We start from the raw sequence: 25,269 nt of genomic DNA on the forward strand, positions 1-25,269 counted from the left end.
ATTTGATGCAGTGTGAAAAAAAAATGCACAGAAATCAATTATTTTTCAAGAAATATTAAATAGATTCAACATCTTTCTTCAACAAAATTGCAGACTGCACAGATGGTACCTTCCCAAAGGAAAAAGTACTATAGCTTACTAGGGTATATATATTAGACTTAATAGTCACTATATACAGTAATTGACTTCTATTCATTTTACATCAAATTAAAACTTTGGGTGTCAGATAATTATTTATTAAAAGCTTGACATTTGAAATGAGAATAAGAAAGAAAAGTATGTCTTTGTGCCCCCTTTTCCCTGTTAATGCCCTATCGGCCCCCCTGGCTAAACTTTGCTAGATCCGCCCCTGCACAGTTACCAGCGTCAGCTACATAGAAAACGATCCTGGAGTAGAAAGTAATATTAAATAAATTCTAACAACAGCTGATCAAGCTTAAACGTGCTGCTGTTGTTCAGCCGCTGGTTTCCTCTTTCTGGTGCAAAGTGGGCCAAAAGCAAACAAGAGAGACGGACTCGCAACAGAAAAGCCGATCAGCTGATCATTAAGCAGTTTCATGATTGAAGTAGCAGCAAGAGGAGGCAGTCGCTCCATATATCGCTTGTTAAGCTTAACACAGGAATGCTTTACAAACATTCAGAGATGGACTTACACACTTGCTTTACTTCTCTCGGGGATAACTTTGTCGGAGATTAAATGCCGGGTTGCTAGCGAAGCTCCACATGCTATCCAGACCACCGACAGGTCCCGCATGCCACAGCCGCTCTATCACGTGATGCATACTGCTCCGACGTGCTAACGTTCTGAGGCGAGTTACAGCGTGTTGCAAGTTTTGTGAGGTGCTTTCGTGATATTTAATGGATCGGATTACATGTTTTATTTTTCTCCGATATCCGATCCAGTAATTTAGGTCAGTATCGGACCGATACCGATACGTAATATCGGATCGGTCCATCTCTAGTATATACTACATATATATATATATATATATATATATATATATATATATATATATATATATAATGTTTTTCCTCTACACCCCCCCCCCCCCCCCCCCCCCCCCCAAGTTTTTTGCACATGTCGAGGAGCGTGTCAGGCTACATTTCACTGTGTGTTATACTTGTATAACTATGCATGTGACAAATAAAGAACCTTGACCTTGACCACGCAGGACCTGTCATGGTCCTGTCACATCAACACCGTGGTGAAAAAAGCTTGTCAGCGTCTCTACCACCTCAGACGCTTGAGAGACTTCCGACTGCCCTCCAAGGTGCTCAGGAACTTTTACTCGTGCACCATAGAGAGCATCCTGACGGGAAACATCTTAACCTGGTTCGGAAACAGCACCATGCAGGACAGACGAGCTCTACAGAGGGTTGTGCGGTCAGCTGAGCGCACCATCCGCTCCGAGCTCCCTGACCTGCACTCAATCTACAGCAGGCGGTGCTGGACGATCGTGAAGGACCTCAGCCATCCCAACAACAGACTGTTCTCTCTGTTGAGGTCAGGAAAGCGATTCCGCTCCCTGAAGACCAACACAGAGAGACTGAGGAGGAGCTTCTTCCCGCAGGCGATACGGTCTCTCAATCACACCACCACACAGTACTGACCCACACATACAGTTCTTACACACACACTGGACTTTCTGGACTTTGTTTTCACTTCATCACTTAAATCACTTTAAGCATATTTGCACTGCACAAGACATAATGTGGATTGCACAACACTGGTCACTATATTCTTCATTTCCAGTTAATACTTGTACAGCTGCTGTTATTGTGTGTATATTTATTTATATTTATATTTCTTCATACATTCTTATATAGTTCTATATTGTGTATTTTGTTGTACAGTTATTTTATTTTCAACTTTAATTTATATATTTTATCTTATTCTTTCCCAGTTAAATTTACCCTTCATTCTAATTTGTGTTGTACAGTTATTTCATTTTTAACCTTAATTTTTTATATTTTATTCCTTCCTAGTTAAATTTACACTGTATAATTTTTCATATTTATTTCCTATCTTATTCATAGCCTTTTCCTTTTGTTTTCTTTAGGTCACGAGCAGTTGTCTAAGCATTTCACTGCATATCGTACTGTGTATGACTGTGTACCTGACAAATACAATTTGAATTTGAATTTGATTTGATTTAAAAGGTGATTATCGTCTGCAAAGCAATGAAAATATATGCTGTGCCTTTGAATGATATTGCACAATCACAGAAATTAATCCACTGTCAGAGGCTACAAGAAGATGATTTGACCTTCACTAAAGCTGTTTCTGTACAGTTATGAATTCTGAATGAAACGCTTCAAATAAACTGTTCCTCTGCAGGTGAGCAGTTAACTGGTTTCATACTATTCTTTTATGAAAGTTTGAGATGAAAGGAAAGTTGGAGATTGGTGCAGCTAAGCCACCCGATGGCTTTTTAAGTCATGGATTAATTACTGCCACCGTAAAGGCTCGTGGTATGTAGCACATTAATATAGAAAGATTAATCATATTAATCTGATAACATGTATTATCTGATAATACAATATATTTAAAGCCAGTCTAATAAAGTTTGTTAATCCTAACTTCATGTTTATAATAAACAAGCTCCTTCACAAGTTAAAAAAAAAGTGGGGGGACTTTTTTCACTCAGTACCTGCCAAAAACTAATATGCAGTGCTGAATATGATGTTTTCTTGTGATGGCCAAATATGAACAAAGTAGACCAGTTCAATTTTCATTCAAGACTTCTCTTATAATGTGTTTTTTGACAGATGGAAAACTCATAAGTGGCGAAGATGTCAATTGGTTCCATGGTCTGTTCGTGAGGGCAGTCCTGGGAATCAAGAGCTCTGTGGGCTAGGTCTCCAGGTTCGAGGTGAGGACAATCTCACACACACACACACACACACACACACACACACACACACACACACACACACACACACACACACACACAGAGTAACGCGGTAAGGGACCAGAGTGCCTGACTGCAGCTTCACAGATAATGAGCTAATCAGGAGTGTTTAGACTATGGAGCCTGAGTGTGTGAATAAAACACAGGAAAAAGAAATAGAGCTCGATATATACATTTATATATATATATATATATATATATACTATATATATTACTAAGTGTTTTATCCTATTGTAAAGTGTCCTTGGGTGACTTGAAAGGCGCTCATAAATAAAATTTATTATTATTATTATTATTAAACACCCAGCACGCCCCTGCGGGCGGTTTATCCTTCAAGCTCGGGTCCTCTACCAGAGGCCTGGGAGCTTGCGGGTCCTGCAGTATCTTAGCTGTTCCCAGGACTGCGCTCTTCTGGACAGAGATCTCCGATGTTGTTCCCGGGATCTGCTGGAGCCACTCGCCTAGCTTGGGAGTCACCGCACCTAGTGCTCCGATTACCACGGGGACCACCGTTACCTTCACCCTCCACATCCTCTCGAGCTCTTCTCTGAGCCCTTGGTATTTCTCCAGCTTCTCGTGTTCCTTCTTCCTGATATTGCTGTCATTCGGAGCCACTACATCGATCACTACGGCCGTCTTCTTCTGTTTGTCTACCACCACTATGTCCGGTTGGTTAGCCACCACCATTTTGTCCGTCTGTATCTGGAAGTCCCACAGGATCTTAGCTCGGTCATTCTCCACCACCCTTGGGGGCATCTCCCATTTTGACCTCGGGACTTCCAGGTTATACTCGGCACAGATGTTCCTGTACACTATGCCGGCCACTTGGTTATGGCGTTCCATGTATGCCTTGCCTGCTAGCATCTTGCACCCTGCTGTTATGTGCTGGATTGTCTCTGGGGCATCTTTACACAGCCTGCACCTGGGGTCTTGCCTGGTGTGATAGACCCCAGCCTCTATGGATCTTGTGCTCAGAGCTTGTTCTTGTGCTGCCATGATTAGTGCCTCTGTGCTGTCTTTCAGTCCAGCTTTGTCCAGCCACTGGTAGGATTTCTGGATATCAGCCACCTCCTCTATCTGCCGGTGGTACATACCGTGCAGGGGCCTGTCCTTCCATGATGGTTCCTCGTCTCCCTCCTCTTTCTTGGGTTTCTGCTGCCTGAGGTATTCACTGAGCACTCGGTCAGTTGGGGCCATCTTCCCAATGTATTCTTGGATGTTCGTTGTCTCATCCTGGACTGTGGTGCTGACACTCACCAGTACCCGGCCCCCTTCCTTCCGCTTAGCGTACAGCCTCAGGGTGCTGGACTTGGGGTGAAACCCTCCATGCATGGTAAGGAGCTTTCTTGTCTTTATGTCAGTGGCTTCTATCTCCTCCTTTGGCCAGCCTATTACCCCAGCAGGGTACCTGATCACGGGCAGGGCGTACGTGTTGATGGCCCGGATCTTGTTCTTACCATTCAGCTGACTCCTCAGGACTTTCCTGACCCTCTGCAGGTACTTGGTGGTTGCAGCTTTTCTAGCGGCCTCTTCATGGTTCCCATTTGCCTGCGGGATCCCTAGGTACTTGTAACTGTCCTCTATGTCTGCAATGTTGCCTTCTGGTAGTTCAATCCCCTCAGTTCTGACTACCTTCCCTCTCTTTGTTACCATCCGACTACACTTCTCCAGTCCGAACGACATTCCAATGTCATTGCTGTATAGCCTGGTAGTGTGGATCAGTGAATCGATGTCTCGTTCACTCTTGGCATACAGCTTGATGTCATCCATGTACAGGAGGTGGCTTATATATATATATATATATATATATATATATATATATATATATATATTATGGTATTGAGGAATGTATACAGATGTACAACAAAATAAATATATGCATATATATCACACACAAAAATAATGGGCTGACCAGGGCTTTGATGGCGGGAGTATAACCTGACCTAAGCAAGGTCAAAAAACATAAATTATCATTCGATATTAAACTGAAACAGCGTTCTACTGTCATGATAAGACAAATAAATCCATAAATTACAAAGTCAAATCATTAATGCCATATTTCATACAATAACCAATAACCAAACAAATTACAACATCTAATTAGTGTGAATGCTTGAAAAGCATTCACAGTATTGTTCTTCTAATCTTTATTAGTGTGAATGCTTGAAAAGCATTCACAGTATTGTTCTTCTAATCTTTATTATTATATCATCTTCCGTACGTTTTTTGGCATCTAACTCCTTCAAAACCGTTCAACTTAGAAAAACCATTCAAACACCGTTAGATTCCTATTCTTTTGGACATGACTGCTTCTATTTTTCTCATTTTTAACATTTATATTTTTAATTTTATTCAACTTTATTCAACAAAAATTTATAATGTATTTCAATGGGGAGACCCTTCAAATCCTCATTCAACTTACTCATTTTTAAACTCTTACTACTTCCACATACGTTGACATAGAGCCACCATTCAAACTTTAAAACGAAGACAAGACATTCAACTATTCAACTTGTATTTATCTTTTCAATATCTATTATACTTTTTCTTCAGTTCCAGTTTAAGTTTCAGGATGTTTTTTCACCCGTTTCAGAGTTTATAATGGGTGTGTATGGGACGGAATGTTGGGGCTAGAGTGAGGCAGCTCAACTGCTAGAGTGAGAGGAGCAAAAAAATTAATCTTAAAATCTTTTTTAAAACTGCTGCTGTGTCCGCAGCGTTTGCTCTACAGGTATGATTTTACCCTCAAAACGTAGCCATCGCTGTCCTCTTTCATCCAATGTGTTTACTATTGTCCTAGGTGTTATGGTTCTTTCGTAAATGTCACCAATGCACAGCCTCCTCCCTCCAACTCTTCCATAGACTCTAATGTTAAAATGGCTCAGAAGGTTCGTTTGAAAATCAGAAGAGCATGGTGTCTTTCCACTGTCACCACGTCCATATAATAAACTCCACAGGCATGAAAACTGAGAATTCAGTAGACTAGACATTGCTGTCGCTCACGGTGAAAGAATTTTGTCAATACGACTTTTACTTTTCATTTGGGAACGATTTGTTTCGGCCTGACTTTTCTGTTCATTTTAAGCAGCAAAAGTGAGGCGCATGTCTGTGTACGTGTGTATGGAGCCATTGGGTGCGGTCACTATAGCAACCAGGCTCACACCTGCCTGCTTAACGAGCTCTGCCTGCCACTGTACCAAGATTCATCTTAAGCACTTCTCTTTCAACTGCTGCTGTGTCCACAGTGTTACAGCCATCATTTTACCCTCAAATTGTCGCCATTATTGTTCTCTTTCCAACACCGTATCTTTCAAAGCTCAGGCATTTAAACTTTTTAAACTGTGTGGATCAAAGTGGAGGGATCACATTTGAGTCATTCAGTGATTCAAAGAATATGACCTTTTAATATTCATTCAGATGTTTTCTGACTCTAAATGTTCTTTTCTCATTTCTTAGGGTTTTCTAATTTACATTTAAAACATTTTCAGTTTTTTTCCAACGTCTTCTTCTGTGTAACCTTCAGCTTTTAGCAGTTCAGCACCTTTGTTTTCAGGTTAAATTCGTTTTTTTTTTTGTTTTTTTTAATCTCATTCAATATTTTTAACTCAAAATTCAGCAATTAATTCATTTCAGTGCATACATTCAGATTCAAGCATTCACACTGCAGTTTCTTCAGAAAATGCACTTTCTAGTTAGTGTGAATGCTTGAAAAGCATTCACAGTATTGTTCTTCTAATCTTTATTATTATTAGTGTGAATGCTTGAAAAGCATTCACAGTATTGTTATTCTAATCTTTATTATTATTATTATTATTATTATATTTTATCTATTCCGTACGTTTTTTGTAATCCTATAACTTCAAAACCGTTCAACTTAGAAAAACCATTCAAACACCGTTAGATTCCTATTCTTTTGGACAACACTGCTTCTATTTTTCATATTTTTAACATTTATATTTTTAATTTTATTCAACTTTATTCAACAAAAATTTATAATGTATTTCAATGGGGAGACCCTTCAAATCCTCATTCAACTTACTCATTTTTAAACTCTTACTACTTCCACATACATTGACATAGAGCCACCATTCAAACTTTAAAACGAAGACAAGACATTCAACTATTCAACTTGTATTTATCTTTTCAATATCTATTATACTTTTTCTTCAGTTCCAGTTTAAGTTTCATGATGTTTTTTCACCCGTTTCAGAGTTTATAATGGGTGTGTATGGGACGGAATGTTGGGGCTAGAGTGAGGCAGCTCAACTGCTAGAGTGAGAGGAGCAAAAAAATTAATCTTAAAATCTTTTTTAAAACTGCTGCTGTGTCCGCAGCGTTTGCTCTACAGGTATGATTTTACCCTCAAAACGTAGCCATGGCTGTCCTCTTTCATCCAATGTGTTTACTATTGTACTAGGTATTGTGGTTCTTTCATAAATGTCACCAATGCACAGCCTCCTCCCTCCAACTCTTCCATAGACTCTAATGTTAAAATGGCTCAGAAGGTTCGTTTGAAAATCAGAAGAGCATGGTGTCTTTCCACTGTCACCACGTCCATATAATAAGCTCCACAGGCATGAAAACTGAGAATTAGGTAGACTAGACATTGCTGTCGCTCACGGTGAAAGAATTTTGTCAATACGACTTTTACTTTTCATTTGGGAGCGATTTGTTTCGGCCTGACTTTTCTGTTCATTTTAAGCAGCAAAAGTGAGGCGCATGTCTGTGTACGTGTGTATGGAGCCATTGGGTGCGGTCACTATAGCAACCAGGCTCACACCTGCCTGCTTAACGAGCTCTCTCTCTCACTCTGCCAAGATTCATCTTAAACACTTCTCTTTCAACTGCTGCTGTGTCCACAGTGTTAAAGCCATCATTTTACCCTCAAAACGTCGCCATCGTTGTTCTTTTTCCAACATCTTGTCTTTCAAAGCTCAGAGATGTAAACTTTTTAAACTGTGTGGGTCCAAGTGGAGGGATCACATTTTAGTCATTCAGTGATTCAAAGAATATGACCTTTTAATATTTTTTCAGATGTTTTCTGACTCTAAATGTTCTTTTCTCATTTCTTAGGTTTTTCTAATTTACAATTAAAACATTTTCAGCTTTTTTCCAACTTCTTCTTCTGTGTAACCTTCAGCTTTTAGCAGTTCAGCACTTTTGTTTTCAGGTTAAATTCGGGGTTTTTTTTTTTATCTCATTCAAAATTTTTAACTTAAATTCAGCAATTAATTCATTTCAATGCATACATTCAGATTCAAGCATTCACACTGCAGTTTCTTCAGAAAATGCACTTTCTAGTTATTATTATCTATTCCGTACGTTTTTTGTAATCCTATAACTTCAAAACCGTTCAACTTAGAAAAACCATTCAAACACCGTTAGATTCCTATTCTTTTGGACAACACTGCTTCTATTTTTCATATTTTTAACATTTATATTTTTAATTTTATTCAACTTTATTCAACAAAAATTTATAATGTATTTCAATGGGGAGACCCTTCAAATCCTCATTCAACTTACTCATTTTTAAACTCTTACTACTTCCACATACATTGACATAGAGCCACCATTCAAACTTTAAAACGAAGACAAGACATTCAACTATTCAACTTGTATTTATCTTTTCAATATCTATTATACTTTTTCTTCAGTTCCAGTTTAAGTTTCATGATGTTTTTTCACCCGTTTCAGAGTTTATAATGGGTGTGTATGGGACGGAATGTTGGGGCTAGAGTGAGACAGCTCAACTGCTAGAGTGAGAGGAGCAAAAAAATTAATCTTAAAATCTTTTTTAAAACTGCTGCTGTGTCCACAGCGTTTGCTCTACAGGTATGATTTTACCCTCAAAACGTAGCCATGGCTGTCCTCTTTCATCCAATGTGTTTACTATTGTACTAGGTGTTATGGTTCTTTCATAAATGTCACCAATGCACAGCCTCCTCCCTCCAACTCTTCCATAGACTCTAATGTTAAAATGGCTCAGAAGGTTCGTTTGAAAATCAGAAGAGCATGGTGTCTTTCCACTGTCACCACGTCCATATAATAAACTCCACAGGCATGAAAACTGAGAATTCAGTAGACTAGAAGCTGCTGTCGCTCACGGTGAAAGAATTTTGTCAATACGACTTTTACTTTTCATTTGGGAACGATTTGTTTCGGCCTGACTTTTCTGTTCATTTTAAGCAGCAAAAGTGAGGCGCATGTCTGTGTACGTGTGTATGGAGCCATTGGGTGCGGTCACTATAGCAACCAGGCTCACACCTGCCTGCTTAACGAGCTCTGCCTGCCACTGTACCAAGATTCATCTTAAGCACTTCTCTTTCAACTGCTGCTGTGTCCACAGTGTTACAGCCATCATTTTACCCTCAAATTGTCGCCATTATTGTTCTCTTTCCAACACTGTATCTTTCAAAGCTCAGGCATTTAAACTTTTTAAACTGTGTGGATCAAAGTGGAGGGATCACATTTGAGTCATTCAGTGATTCAAAGAATATGACCTTTTAATATTCATTCAGATGTTTTCTGACTCTAAATGTTCTTTTCTCATTTCTTAGGGTTTTCTAATTTACATTTAAAACATTTTCAGTTTTTTTCCAACTCCTTCTTCTGTGTAACCTTCAGCTTTTAGCAGTTCAGCACCTTTGTTTTCAGGTTAAATCCGTTTTTTTTTTTTTTGTTTTTTTTTAATCTCATTCAATATTTTTAACTCAAAATTCAGCAATTAATTCATTTCAGTGCATACATTCAGATTCAAGCATTCACACTGCAGTTTCTTCAGAAAATGCACTTTCTAGTTATTATATTTTATTCTGTATTCCGTACGTTTTTTGTAATCCTACTCCTTCAAAACCGTTCAACTTAGAAAAACCATTCCAACACCGTTAGATTCCTATTCTTTTGGACAACACTGCTTCCATTTTTCATATTTTTAACATTTATATTTTTAATTTTATTCAACTTTATTCAACAAAAATTTATAATGTATTTCAATGGGGAGACCCTTCAAATCCTCATTCAACTTACTCATTTTTAAACTCTTACTACTTCCACATACATTGACATAGAGCCACCATTCAAACTTTAAAACGAAGACAAGACATTCAACTATTCAACTTGCATTTATCTTTTCAATATCTATTATACTTTTTCTTCAGTTCCAGTTTAAGTTTCATGATGTTTTTTCACCCGTTTCAGAGTTTATAATGGGTGTGTATGGGACGGAATGTTGGGGCTAGAGTGAGGCAGCTCAACTGCTAGAGTGAGAGGAGCAAAAAAAATAATCTTAAAATCTTTTTTAAAACTGCTGCTGTGTCCGCAGCGTTTGCTCTACAGGTATGATTTTACCCTCAAAATGTAGCCATCGCTGTCCTCTTTCATCCAATGTGTTTACTATTGTACTAGGTGTTATGGTTCTTTCGTAAATGTCACCAATGCACAGCCTCCTCCCTCCAACTCTTCCATAGACTCTAATGTTAAAATGGCTCAGAAGGTTCGTTTGAAAATCAGAAGAGCATGGTGTCTTTCCACTGTCACCACGTCCATATAATAAACTCCACAGACATGAAAACTGAGAATTTGGTAGACTAGACATTGCTGTCGCTCACAGTGAAAGAATTTTGTCAATACGACTTTTACTTTTCATTTGGGAACGATTTGTTTCGGCCTGACTTTTCTGTTCATTTTAAGCAGCAAAAGTGAGGTGCATGTCTGTGTCCGTGTGTATGGAGCCATTGGGTGCGGTCACTATAGCAACCAGGCTCACACCTGCCTGCTTAACGAGCTCTCTCTGCCACTCTGCCAAAATTCATCTTAAACACTTCTCTTTCAACTGCTGCTGTGTCCACAGTGTTAAAGCCATCATTTTACCCTCAAAACGTCGCCATCGTTGTTCTTTTTCCAACATCTTGTCTTTCAAAGCTCAGAGATGTAAACTTTTTAAACTGTGTGGGTCCAAGTGGAGGGATCACATTTTAGTCATTCAGTGATTCAAAGAATATGACCTTTTAATATTCTTTCAGATGTTTTCTGACTCTAAATGTTCTTTTCTCATTTCTTAGGTTTTTCTAATTTACAATTAAAACATTTTCAGCTTTTTTCCAACTTCTTCTTCTGTGTAACCTTCAGCTTTTAGCAGTTCAGCACTTTTGTTTTCAGGTTAAATTCGGGTTTTTTTTTTATCTCATTCAAGATTTTTAACTTAAATTCAGTAATTAATTCATTTCAGTGCATACATTCAGATTCAAGCATTCACACTGCAGTTTCTTCAGAAAATGCACTTTCTAGTTATATTTTATTATTTTTCCGTACGTTTTTTGAAAGCCTACTCCTTCAAAACCGTTCAACTTAGAAAAACCATTCAAACATCGTTAGATTCCTATTATTTTGGACATGACTGCTTCTAATTTTCTCATTTTTAACATTTATATTTTTAATTTTATTCAACTTTATTCAACAAAAATTTCCCATGTATTTCAATGGGGAGACCCTTCAAATTCTCATTCAACTTACTCATTTTTAAACTCTTACTACTTCCACATACATTGACATAGAGCCACCATTCAAACTTTAAAACGAAGACAAGACATTCATCTATTCAACTTGTATTTATCTTTTCAATATCTATTATACTTTTTCTTCAGTTCCAGTTTAAGTTTCATGATGTTTTTTCAGCCGTTTCAGAGTTTATAATGGGTGTGTATGGGACGGAATGTTGGGGCTAGAGTGAGGCAGCTCAACTGCTAGAGTGAGAGGAGCAAAAAAATTAATCTTAAAATCTTTTTTAAAACTGCTGCTGTGTCCGCAGCGTTTGCTCTACAGGTATGATTTTACCCTCAAAACGTAGCCATGGCTGTCCTCTTTCATCCAATGTGTTTACTATTGTCCTAGGTGTTACGGTTCTTTCATAAATGTCACCAATGCACAGCCTCCTCCCTCCAACTCTTCCATAGACTCTAATGTTAAAATGGCTCAGAAGGTTCGTTTGAAAATCAGAAGAGCATGGTGTCTTTCCACTGTCACCACGTCCATATAATAAACTCCACAGACATGAAAACTGAGAATTAGGTAGACTAGACATTGCTGTCGCTCACGGTGAAAGAATTTCGTCAATACGACTTTTACTTTTCATTTGGGAGCGATTTGTTTCGGCCTGACTTTTCTGTTCATTTTAAGCAGCAAAAGTGAGGTGCATGTCTGTGTACGTGTGTATGGAGCCTTTGGGTGCAGTCACTATAGCAACCAGGCTCACACCTGCCTGCTTAACGAGCTCTCTCTCTCACTCTGCCAAGATTCATCTTAAACACTTCTCTTTCAACTGCTGCTGTGTCCACAGTGTTACAGCCATCATTTTACCCTCAAAACGTCGCCATCGTTGTTCTTTTTCCAACACCGTATCTTTCAAAGCTCAGAGATGTAAACTTTTTAAACTGTGTGGGTCCAAGTGGAGGGATCACATTTTAGTCATTCAGTGATTCAAAGAATATGACCTTTTAATATTCTTTCAGATGTTTTCTGACTCTAAATATTCTTTTCTCATTTCTTAGGTTTTTCTCATTTACAATTAAAACATTTTCAGCTTTTTTCCAACTTCTTCTTCTGTGTAACCTTCAGCTTTTAGCAGTTCAGCACTGGTGTTTTCAGGTTAAATTCAGGTTGTTTTTTTTTTTATTTTTTATCTCATTCAAAATTTTTAACTCAAAATTCAGCAATTAATTCATTTCAGTGCATACATTCAGATTCAAGCATTCACACTGCAGTTTCTTCAGAAAATGCACTTTCTAGTTATTAGTGTGAATGCTTGAAAAGCATTCACAGTATTGTTCTTCTAATCTTTATTATTATTAGTGTGAATGCTTGAAAAGCATTCACAGTATTGTTATTCTAATCTTTATTATTAGTGTGAATGCTTGAAAAGCATTCACAGTATTGTTCTTCTAATCTTTATTCTATTTTATTCTGTATTCCGTACGTTTTTTGTACTCCTACTCCTTCAAAACCGTTCAACTTAGAAAAACCATTCAAACACCATTAGATTCCTCTTCTTTTGGACATGACTGCTTCTATTTTTCTCATTTTTAACATTTATATTTTTAATTTTATTCAACTTTATTCAACAAAAATTTCCCAAAATTTCCCATGTATTTCAATGGGGAGACCCTTCAAATCCTCATTCAACTTACTCATTTTTAAACTCTTACTACTTCAACATACGTTCACATAGAGCCACCATTCAAACTTTAAAACGAAGACAAGACATTCAACTATTCAACTTGTATTTATCTTTTCAATATCTATTATACTTTTTCTTCAGTTCCAGTTTAAGTTTCATGATGTTTTTTCACCCGTTTCAGAGTTTATAATGGGTGTGTATGGGACGGAATGTTGGGGCTAGAGTGAGGCAGCTCAACTGCTAGAGTGAGAGGAGCAAAAAAATTAATCTTAAAATCTTTTTTAAAACTGCTGCTGTGTCCGCAGCGTTTGCTCTACAGGTATGATTTTACCCTCAAAACGTAGCCATGGCTGTCCTCTTTCATCCAATGTGTTTACTATTGTACTAGGTGTTATGGTTCTTTCATAAATGCCACCAATGCACAGCCTCCTCCCTCCAACTCTTCCATAGACTCTAATGTTAAAATGGCTCAGAAGGTTCGTTTGAAAATCAGAAGAGCATGGTGTCTTTCCACTGTCACCACGTCCATATAATAAGCTCCACAGGCATGAAAACTGAGAATTAGGTAGACTAGACATTGCTGTCGCTCACGGTGAAAGAATTTTGTCAATACGACTTTTACTTTTCATTTGGGAGCGATTTGTTTCGGCCTGACTTTTCTGTTCATTTTAAGCAGCAAAAGTGAGGTGCATGTCTGTGTGCGTGTGTATGGAGCCCTTGGGTGCGGTCACTATAGCAACCAGGCTCACACCTGCCTGCTTAACGAGCTCTCTCTCTCACTCTGCCAAGATTCATCTTAAGCACTTCTCTTTCAACTGCTGCTGTGTCCACAGTGTTAAAGCCATCATTTTACCCTCAAAACGTCGCCATCGTTGTTCTTTTTCCAACATCTTGTCTTTCAAAGCTCAGAGATGTTAACTTTTTAAACTGTGTGGGTCCAAGTGGAGGGATCACATTTTAGTCATTCAGTGATTCAAAGAATATGACCTTTTAATATTCTTTCAGATGTTTTCTGACTCTAAATGTTCTTTTCTCATTTCTTAGGGTTTTCTAATTTACAATTAAAACATTTTCAGTTTTTTTCCAACTTCTTCTTCTGTGTAACCTTCAGCTTTTAGCAGTTCAGCACTTTTGTTTTCAGGTTAAATTCGGGTTTTTTTTTATCTCATTCAAGATTTTTAACTTAAATTCAGTAATTAATTCATTTCAGTGCATACATTCAGATTCAAGCATTCACACTGCAGTTTCTTCAGAAAATGCACTTTCTAGTTATTATTATATTTTATTTTTCCGTACGTTTTTTGTAAGCCTACTCCTTCAAAACCGTTCAACTTAGAAAAACCATTCAAACACCGTTAGATTCCTATTCTTTTGGACAACACTGCTTCTATTTTTCATATTTTTAACATTTATATTTTTAATTTTATTCAACTTTATTCAACAAAAATTTATAATGTATTTCAATGGGGAGACCCTTCAAATCCTCATTCAACTTACTCATTTTTAAACTCTTACTACTTCCACATACATTGACATAGAGCCACCATTCAAACTTTAAAACGAAGACAAGACATTCAACTATTCAACTTGTATTTATCTTTTCAATATCTATTATACTTTTTCTTCAGTTCCAGTTTAAGTTTCATGATGTTTTTTCACCCGTTTCAGAGTTTATAATGGGTGTGTATGGGACGGAATGTTGGGGCTAGAGTGAGGCAGCTTAACTGCTAGAGTGAGAGGAGCAAAAAAATTAATCTTAAAATCTTTTTTAAAACTGCTGCTGTGTCCGCAGCGTTTGCTCTACAGGTATGATTTTACCCTCAAAACGTAGCCATGGCTGTCCTCTTTCATCCAATGTGTTTACTATTGTACTAGGTGTTATGGTTCTTTCATAAATGTCACCAATGCACAGCCTCCTCCCTCCAACTCTTCCATAGACTCTAATGTTAAAATGGCTCAGAAGGTTCGTTTGAAAATCAGAAGAGCATGGTGTCTTTCCACTGTCACCACGTCCATATAATAAGCTCCACAGGCATGAAAACTGAGAATTAGGTAGACTAGACATTGCTGTCGCTCACGGTGAAAGAATTTTGTCAATACGACTTTTACTTTTCATTTGGGAGCGATTTGTTTCGGCCTGACTTTTCTGTTCATTTTAAGCAGCAAAAGTGAGGCGCATGTCTGTGTACGTGTGTATGGAGCCATTGGGTGCGGTCACTATAGCAACCAGGCTCACACCTGCCTGCTTAACGAGCTCTGCCTGCCACTCTGCCAAGATTCATCTTAAGCACTTCTCTTTCAACTGCTGCTGTGTCCACAGTGTTACAGCCATCATTTTACCCTCAAATTGTCGCCATTATTGTTCTCTTTCCAACACTGTATCTTTCAAAGCTCAGGCATTTAAACTTTTTAAACTGTGTGGATCAAAGTGGAGGGATCACATTTGAGTCATTCAGTGATTCAAAGAATATGACCTTTTAATATTCATTCAGATGTTTTCTGACTCTAAATGTTCTTTTCTCATTTCTTAGGGTTTTCTAATTTACATTTAAAACATTTTCAGTTTTTTTCCAACTCCTTCTTCTGTGTAACCTTCAGCTTTTAGCAGTTCAGCACCTTTGTTTTCAGGTTAAATTCGTTTTTTTTTTGTTTTTTTTTTAATCTCATTCAATATTTTTAACTCAAAATTCAGCAATTAATTCATTTCAGTGCATACATTCAGATTCAAGCATTCACACTGCAGTTTCTTCAGAAAATGCACTTTCTAGTTATATTTTATTATTTTTCCGTACATTTTTTGAAAGCCTACTCCTTCAAAACCGTTCAACTTAGAAAAACCATTCAAACACCGTTAGATTCCTATTCTTTTGGACAACACTGCTTCTATTTTTCATATTTTTAACATTTATATTTTTAATTTTATTCAACTTTATTCAACAAAAATTTATAATGTATTTCAATGGGGAGACCCTTCAAATCCTCATTCAACTTACTCATTTTTAAACTCTTACTACTTCCACATACATTGACATAGAGCCACCATTCAAACTTTAAAACGAAGACAAGACATTCAACTATTCAACTTGTATTTATCTTTTCAATATCTATTATACTTTTTCTTCAGTTCCAGTTTAAGTTTCATGATGTTTTTTCACCCGTTTCAGAGTTTATAATGGGTGTGTATGGGACGGAATGTTGGGGCTAGAGTGAGGCAGCTCAACTGCTAGAGTGAGAGGAGCAAAAAAATTAATCTTAAAATCTTTTTTAAAACTGCTGCTGTGTCCGCAGCGTTTGCTCTACAGGTATGATTTTACCCTCAAAACGTAGCCATGGCTGTCCTCTTTCATCCAATGTGTTTACTATTGTCCTAGGTGTTATGGTTCTTTCATAAATGTCACCAATGCACAGCCTCCTCCCTCCAACTCTTCCATAGACTCTAATGTTAAAATGGCTCAGAAGGTTCGTTTGAAAATCAGAAGAGCATGGTGTCTTTACACTGTCACCACGTCCATATAATAAACTCCACAGGCATGAAAACTGAGAATTAGGTAGACTAGACATGGCTGTCGCTCACGGTGAAAGAATTTTGTCAGTACGACATGTACTTTTCATTTGGGAGCGATTTGTTTCGGCCTGACTTTTCTGTTCATTTTAAGCAGCAAAAGTGAGGCGCATGTCTGTGTACGTGTGTATGGAGCCGTTGGGTGCAGTCACTATAGCAACCAGGCTCACACCTGCCTGCTTAACGAGCTCTGCCTGCCACTGTACCAAGATTCATCTTAAGCACTTCTCTTTCAACTGCTGCTGTGTCCACAGTGTTACAGCCATCATTTTACCCTCAAAACGTTGCCATCGTTGTTCTTTTTCCAACATCTTGTCTTTCAAAGCTCAGAGATGTAAACTTTTTAAACTGTGTGGGTCCAAGTGGAGGGATCACATTTTAGTCATTCAGTGATTCAAAGAATATGACCTTTTAATATTCATTCAGATGTTTTCTGACTCTAAATGTTCTTTTCTCATTTCTTAGGGTTTTCTAATTTACATTTAAAACATTTTCAGTTTTTTTCCAACTCCTTCTTCTGTGTAACCTTCAGCTTTTAGCAGTTCAGCACCTTTGTTTTCAGGTTAAATTCGTTTTTATTTATTTTTTTTTTTTTTTATCTCATTCAATATTTTTAACTCAAAATTCAGTAATTAATTCATTTCAGTGCATACATTCAGATTCAAGCATTCACACTGCAGTTTCTTCAGAAAATGCACTTTCTAGTTATTATATTTTATTATTTTTCCGTACGTTTTTTGAAAGCCTACTCCTTCAAAACCGTTCAACTTAGAAAAACCATTCAAACATCGTTAGATTCCTATTCTTTTGGACAACATTGCTTCTATTTTTCTCATTTTTAACATTTATATTTTTAATTTTATTCAACTTTATTCAACAAAAATTTATAATGTATTTCAATGGGGAGACCCTTCAAATTCTCATTCAACTTACTCATTTTTAAACTCTTACTACTTCCACATACATTGACATAGAGCCACCATTCAAACTTTAAAACGAAGACAAGACATTCAACTATTCAACTTGTATTTATCTTTTCAATATCTATTATACTTTTTCTTCAGTTCCAGTTTAAGTTTCATGATGTTTTTTCAGCCGTTTCAGAGTTTATAATGGGTGTGTATGGGACGGAATGTTGGGGCTAGAGTGAGACAGCTCAACTGCTAGAGTGAGAGGAGCAAAGAAATTTATCTTAAAATCTTTTTTAAAACTGCTGCTGTGTCCACAGCATTTGCTCTACAGCCATCATTTTACCCTCAAAACGTAGCCATGGCTGTCCTCTTTCATCCAATGTGTTTACTATTGTCCTAGGTGTTACGGTTCTTTCATAAATGTCACCAATGCACAGCCTCCTCCTTCCAACTCTTCCATAGACTCTAATGTTAAAATGGCTCAGAAGGTTCGTTTGAAAATCAGAAGAGCATGGTGTCTTTCCACTGTCACCACGTCCATATAATAAGCTCCACAGGCATGAAAACTGAGAATTTGGTAGACTAGAAGCTGCTGTCGCTCACAGTGAAAGAATTTTGTCAATACGACTTTTACTTTTCATTTGGGAACGATTTGTTTTGGCCTGACTTTTCTGTTCATTTTAAGCAGCAAAAGTGAGGCGCATGTCTGTGTACGTGTGTATGGAGCCATTGGGTGCGGTCACTATAGCAACCAGGCTCACACCTGCCTGCTTAACGAGCTCTCTCTGCCACTCTGCCAAAATTCATCTTAAACACTTCTCTTTCAACTGCTGCTGTGTCAACAGTGTTAAAGCCATCATTTTACCCTCAAAACGTCGCCATCGTTGTTCTTTTTCCAACATCTTGTCTTTCAAAGCTCAGAGATGTAAACTTTTTAAACTGTGTGGGTCCAAGTGGAGGGATCACATTTTAGTCATTCAGTGATTCAAAGAATATGACCTTTTAATATTCTTTCAGATGTTTTCTGACTCTAAATGTTCTTTTCTCATTTCTTAGGTTTTTCTAATTTACAATTAAAACATTTTCAGCTTTTTTCCAACTTCTTCTTCTGTGTAACCTTCAGCTTTTAGCAGTTCAGCACTTTTGTTTTCAGGTTAAATTCAGGTTGGTTTTTTTTTTTTTATCTCATTCAAAATTTTTAACTCAAAATTCAGCAATTAATTCATTTCAGTGCATACATTCAGATTCAAGCATTCACACTGCAGTTTCTTCAGAAAATGCACTTTCTAGTTCTTATAATGATATTCATTCAAAATAATATAGAAAAACATTCACATGGGTCTCATCAAAGTAAAGTAAATTAGCAATAAAGCTAATAAACATTATCCAAGGTTAATTAAATATTTACAAAACAGATTTAATTCTAGGTGTTGCGCAACAAGTTTCAATATTCTAAAATAAATTTAACGCAATTCAAATCTCCCATAGGCCATTTTGGCATTTAATCAGAGTAACAAAAGACATCCAAAACAAACAAAACTGAAATCAAATCACTCAACTCTTGAAACGTTAATTTAACATTCGGCCATAGTGGGAAAAAAACAAAAACAACAATATTCAATAAATGTAACCAGTAACTGCACTTAGTTGTCACCAGACTAGCGTTAGCTTACCGGTGTTTTAAATGCGCGACCGCGTTCCTCCGCCACTGCCTCGTTTGAGTTTAAATATAACGGTGTAGAGAAAGAGTTGAGCGCGCACAGGCAGAAATGTTAAGAGCGCGAGCAACACATTGCAAGCAAGCGCAAATGCAAAAACCGAGCGAGAGGGGCTGCTGTTGTGTGTGTGTGTGTGGATAATAGCAAACACTGAAATACATTTTTTGCAATTTTGTTCACTTTTCTTCGCTCAAAATACATTTCTTCTCAAAATGCAACTCGTGCACCTGCATTTTTTTTTTATGTGCGCTCAGAATAGTGGCACAAAAATAACACCATAGTAAATGGACTGATTCTTATATAGCGCTTTTCTACTCTCCTGGAGCACTCAAAGCACTTTATACAAGACTCCGCATTCACCCATGCACTGTTTTCTATGCCTTTCAGTGCTTTCTAATTAATTAACTAACATTCATACTTGATGGATGCATCGGAGAGTGAGTGGGGGTTAGTATCTTGCCCAAGGATTTTTGACATGCAGAGTGGGGGAGCCAGGGATCAAACCACCAACCTTCCAATCAGTAGATGGCCTGCTTTACCTCCTGAGCTACAGCCACCTCAAGTCTGGGTCATTTGCTCTGTCATCTCACCCCCCCCCCCCCCCCCCCCCCCAGCATATATAATTAGCTTCACATAACAAATACTTTTCAAGATACTTGTTTTTCGTTTGCAATTTGGTCCAGGCCTAAAAACAATCAAAGTGAATCACAATGTGTAATTTGAGACAGATCAAAAAAGTGTGCAACTATTGGGTAAATGAAATATGAAAAAATGTAGGCCATCCTCACCTGCCAGAGACAACTAGTGATAACTTCTGAATAGTATATAATATTAAACAGGTCACAATAAAATAATGTAAATTAAAACATGTAGAACTTTTTTTGCATGAAATTCTTTGGCACAAAAATTAAGAAAATAGTATTTTCATTAAACTTTTATTGTACTGTATTTTTCAGACCATAAGGCGCATCGGATTATAAGGCGCACTAAGCGAAACAAAACAGTCAAATAAGTCACACTTTACTCAACTCATTCTTCTTGCTTCCTCCACTTCCATACCATTGATTCATTAATGTTGAATTCTCTGGCTGCTGCTCTATTCCCATGTTGTTGCAGTATATTAATGACTAACCTCGTATTGTGGATGGATTATCTCAGTTGTTCTCCTGACTGAAGTTTGGTCTGTTTACAGCATCCTGCCATGCAATTGCATTTGTCCCTAACCATTGGGAACCCTCATGTTATCCAGTGGAAAAAAGTTAGCATTCATCCTCCAGTGTTGGCTAGCGACACATAGCTGTGTCGCTAGCCAACACATAGCACATCATTATATACCAGCTAGCCCAACTTCAGTAACCCTGCAAACGTCACTGCTGTTTAGTTTTCTGTCTTCATTTATATTGGAAGTGATAGCAGAGCTGTACGTTTGAATTTTTTCAGAAATCTCTCAGTCAAACATTCTATATCATGTTTAGGTGGAAGCTAGGGAGCTAACGTCCTGCTAACTTCTAATTCCGTTAAATTTAATAAATTCTGTTTTCATGGATGCCTAGATGTTAAACTTAATTGTTACACCTGGTAAAGCAGCAATGATGATCATTTTATTAAAGATGAAAGAATTTAGACAGTTTTTAACTCTCAGTGATGCTGCAGTGTTCGTTTGACTTTGGGACCTGAAGAGACGGAGTTTAGGACCCAGATTACTCCGCGAGGCTCCTGATCACTGTAGCCATTATGCTCTGAAAATCCATCAAGTGGTGCGGCTTCTTAGCTTACCAAAGTCGTATTAAAACATTTTTTGACAGATTTTTAAGTGCTGTGTACCACATAAAATCAGTTCGAGATCAGTAAGCACAACCAGAATTCATACATAAGGTGCACTGTTGATTTTTGAGGAAATTAAAGGATTTTAAGTGTGCCTTAGAGTGTGGAAAGTACGGTAGTTAGTAATTATCATTTTATAGTAGTGTGTATTCAAATATGGGAATTTTTAAGAGAGCTTGAATTTTTTTTTGTATTTTAGCCAATACTTAGAATTGGCAGGCACTAAAAAAGGAAAAAAAGAGTTCATCCACCTGATTACCTCCACCTAAGCCTCAGCCTCCTTGGCACTGCCCCTCAGACACCACACCCCTGCCACAAGGCCATTGCCAGTTTCCGGTTATCTTCACCCCGATCCTTGGGAGGTACCTGTAATGGTATACTCTGGCTCTCTTCCACAGCGTGTCTTTTGTCCTGTCTCCCCAACCAGTCATGGTAGATGGCCCCGCCCCTCCCTGAGCCTGGTTCTGCTGGAGGTTTCTTCCTGTTAAAAGGGAGTTTTTCCTTCCCACTGTTGCCAAAGTATTTGCTCATAGTGGGTCATATGATTGTTGGGTTTTTCTCTGTATGTATTATTTTATTGTAGGACTGTGCCTTGATGCAAATGATGTTGTGATTTGAGGCTGTATAAATAAAACTGAACTGAATTTAATTAAATTGATTAGTACAATACTACCCTTTTACTGTGCACCCTTTCACTTACATAAGGCATAACCACGTTGTGGATATTAAACAGAAGTAAACAGAGATAACCTTAAATAGGGACAATTTGAAAAAAAAAAGTTCTGCTATCAAATCATGCCCATCTATATTTTTCTGTGACAGCTGGAAAGATAGTATATTGGGGTAGGTTTAAAAAGATTTTAGTTTGAATAAAACGATATTATTTCATAAAATCCTGAATCGATTTTTAAATATAAATGTATTTTGCCAGAAATGCCAGAATCTCAGGTTAAAGCTCACAAAACTGTGTCAACAACCACCAAACAGCTAAAACAGCAAATGATTAAAGAGCAGGTAAACGGATTCTGCACAAAGATGTAAACACAAAGCGTGGATCGTTCTCCCGACGGCACGTACACAGAAATGCCATCAGGTGCTGAAAGCAGACGTCTCATAGATTCTGAAGCTGCAGGTTTCATCACTCTGACCAAAATTCACTGAACCAGCAGCAAACGAAGATCCAAACTACGCTTCACGTTTGAGAAACATTGTCATAAATTACCTCTGACTTTGGCTTTTACTTCCTGCACAGCTCTCTCTCAGTGTACTCAGCGACCAGTTTACCATCAAAATTTCTGTTTTCTGCATTATTTGCTTGCTTCTTACACACCGGTCTACCGTTTTGTACAGCACCGTCGCCCGCAGTTTCTTGGTTGTTGTGGGGGGTTTTTTCAAAAATGACCTTGGACAAGAAAAGCCTCATTTCTGCTGTTCAGTACTGAAAAAAACTTTACAAATGATGCTAAATTGCAAAATGCTTAGCTGTGTCTCTAATCAGACCTCTATAACTTTGCTCTGCTTCACTTCAGCAGCATCAGGTAATGTTCATATGTTGATATTGTTCATGGTTTTCTTCCCTTTTTCTATCTACTGAAGATTATCTGCTATAAAACGCCAGGCTAGGAAAGTCTTCTTCATGTTGTTCTGAGTTTTATCCTCACTTACTTTGACACAGAGGCCTCTGATGTGATGCTCACACCTCTGATGAAGTCTCACAAGTGTCAGCGTTGTTTTTACACATAGATATAAAAACATGGACATGTACTGATAAATGATCAGAATTATAATATTTCTGACTGACTGAGTCAAAATTGAACTGAATCTAATCAGTTACAGAAATCGAAATTGATACCCAACCCTGATAGTCTATATAGTACTCTAAATCTGATAATCAAATCCATTAGTGATTAGTTCACATTATCGGTTATACAAATGGTGTGCTATTACAAAAACAAAAGTCCATTTTTGCAGAACTCCATTCCTTTTTTTCCCCTTCTTTAGCTGTTTCATGCCGAAAGCAGGATGGTGGACAAGCAGACATTGAAGCTTGTCTTAAGTTTGCTAGCTCCATGCCATCTCTCACCCAACCCTGTCAGGTGCCCTGCCAGGAAGACTGTCAACTCAGCAGCTGGTCCAAGTTTTCTTCCTGTACAGCAGATTGTGTGGGTGTCAGAACCCGCAAAAGGATGCTAGTAGGTGAGTCGCCGACTTCCAGAAACTTTAGTGTTAGTTCAGCAGATGTAAAAACATATTGTTACTTTTCTGTGTGTGAAGGTCACCACATTGAACCCTTCACTAGTGGAAAATTCTTATAGATGATAACCGTTTATCTTTTGCTGTTTCTGCAGGGAGAAGTAGAAAGCATGACCAGTGTAAAAACAACCAGCTGTATCCCCTAAGTGAGACCCAGTACTGCCCATGTAATAAATACAATGCCCAGCCTGTAGGCAACTGGTCGGACTGTATCCTATCCGAGGGTGGTCGCATGGAGGGTCAGCTTGGCATGAAGATACAAGGTGACATCAAAGAGTGTGGCCAAGGGTACCGCTACCAAGCCATGGTGTGCTATGACCAAGACAACAGGATAGTGGAGACTTCTCGATGCAACAGCCACGGTGAGTTTTCTGTGACTGAATAACTAAATCTGATCCCAAGGCGTCACATTAACACCGTTCCCCGCAGAGCAGGGGTCTCAAACTTAAATGAGCTGTGGGCCACTGCTAACACTGTCATCTCTTTGGAGTGCCACTTTAGTGTTCAAGTAGTACAAAAAACTAACCAAACAAACAAGAAAACACCCACAAATATTTCTGAAAATGTAGATTTTTTTTTAATTTCAAATATTATATAACAAGACAAAACTGCAAATGTGAACACAGTTTTTTTCCCTCCCTCTTAACAAACTGAAGCCTTTCATTGAACTACCAAATAAACACATTGGCCAGACACGTAACAGCACTTCTGCTATCATTTTATTGGTATTTAACAAAATAAAATGACAACTGAATGCTACTATCCACCTGTGCCTTAGAAATATGTGCAAAACATCACTGAATTGAAATGGATTTCACAGCTCTGGGGAAGAAGCTGTGTCTCAGTCTGGTATGTTCGTATAACGCTTTCCAGAAGGAAGCAGTATAAACAGTCCATTGCCAGTGTCAGTGGGGTCTGCAGCAATATGTCTGTCCCTTTCTTGGATCTGTCCAGCATACACTGAGTCCAGATGTGGAAGTGGACTTCCCACAATCCCTTGTGCTGTTTTCACCTCTGCTGCCGTCTCTACTTGACAGGGTTACAGCTAAATGTTAGCTGCAAGATATATATGTTTGCATCTGCTGATTATTCTAAAGACAATGTGATTAAGTGTTCAATCAGTGAAACTGTGTAAATTGTCTTGGTTGTCATATAGACAGCCTATGTTACTGATTTGCATGCTTATGTGACCTCTGTGTAGTGTCTTCTCTGGTCTGCATTCACAACAAAAAGGCAACAGGTTAGAATGCTTTCATTTATTGTCGTGGGCAGTCAGCGTAAAGACCTCGCAGGAATCCTCCATTATTCTGAGGATTACATTTACACTTGCAGTGTGATCATATAGTGGTAAAATTATATAAACGAAATAGAAGAACCTCAACACAATTAATCTGCATCTTAAATTTCCCAAATGAAAGGAACACAGAAATATATTTCAGACCTGTACATAAAACAATGAGTATTCTCTAAACAGTGTGGCACAGTCACATTCCTGCATTCACAACAAAAAGGCAACCAGTTAGGATGCTTTCATTTATTGTCGTGGGCAGTCAGCGTAAAGACCTAAATGGAAAAGCAACAACAGCGTTAGCTAACTATGCTCCCGTGTTTTTTTCTCTCTCTTCCCAATAAAGAAATCTCACATAAATGTGCATCAATTCAACATAATGACTGGAGAAATTACCCACAACAAATGATGTTTAAACAACAAAAATAATCGGGTCAGATTGTATTACTGTTACAACCTGCGATATGATTTTTCTTCCCCACGACATTTGCGCATTCCTTACTTTGCAGGAATCCTCCATTATTCTGAGGATTACCCAGAATCCCTTGCCCTTTGTGAATGTTGCAGGGTGACCTTTACAACAGTAAGTGGTGCCAATGTCCCATTTAGCGGGATTTAACTTCAACTCTA

General features: G+C 37.9%; 1 protein-coding gene across 1 annotated transcript in view; it reads left to right on the top strand.

Moving 5' to 3' along the window:
- LOC147304583 (thrombospondin type-1 domain-containing protein 7A-like) overlaps positions 1-25,269 on the top strand; it is a 189,902-nt gene that overhangs the window by 125,072 nt on the left and 39,561 nt on the right. Inside the window, exons 11-13 of the mRNA XM_086279217.1 lie at positions 2,770-2,873; positions 23,100-23,294; positions 23,447-23,713. Of these exons, the coding sequence (XP_086135343.1) occupies positions 2,770-2,873; positions 23,100-23,294; positions 23,447-23,713 (566 nt within the window). The remainder of the gene's footprint in view (positions 1-2,769; positions 2,874-23,099; positions 23,295-23,446; positions 23,714-25,269) is intronic.

The sequence above is a fragment of the Aulonocara sp. 'chitande type north' Nkhata Bay genome, linkage group LG22 (assembly GCF_057382095.1).
Source record: "Aulonocara sp. 'chitande type north' Nkhata Bay isolate Kocher_YH1m ecotype deep benthic linkage group LG22, A_spYH_male_GT1.1, whole genome shotgun sequence".
Classification (NCBI taxonomy): Eukaryota; Metazoa; Chordata; class Actinopteri; order Cichliformes; family Cichlidae; genus Aulonocara; species Aulonocara sp. 'chitande type north' Nkhata Bay.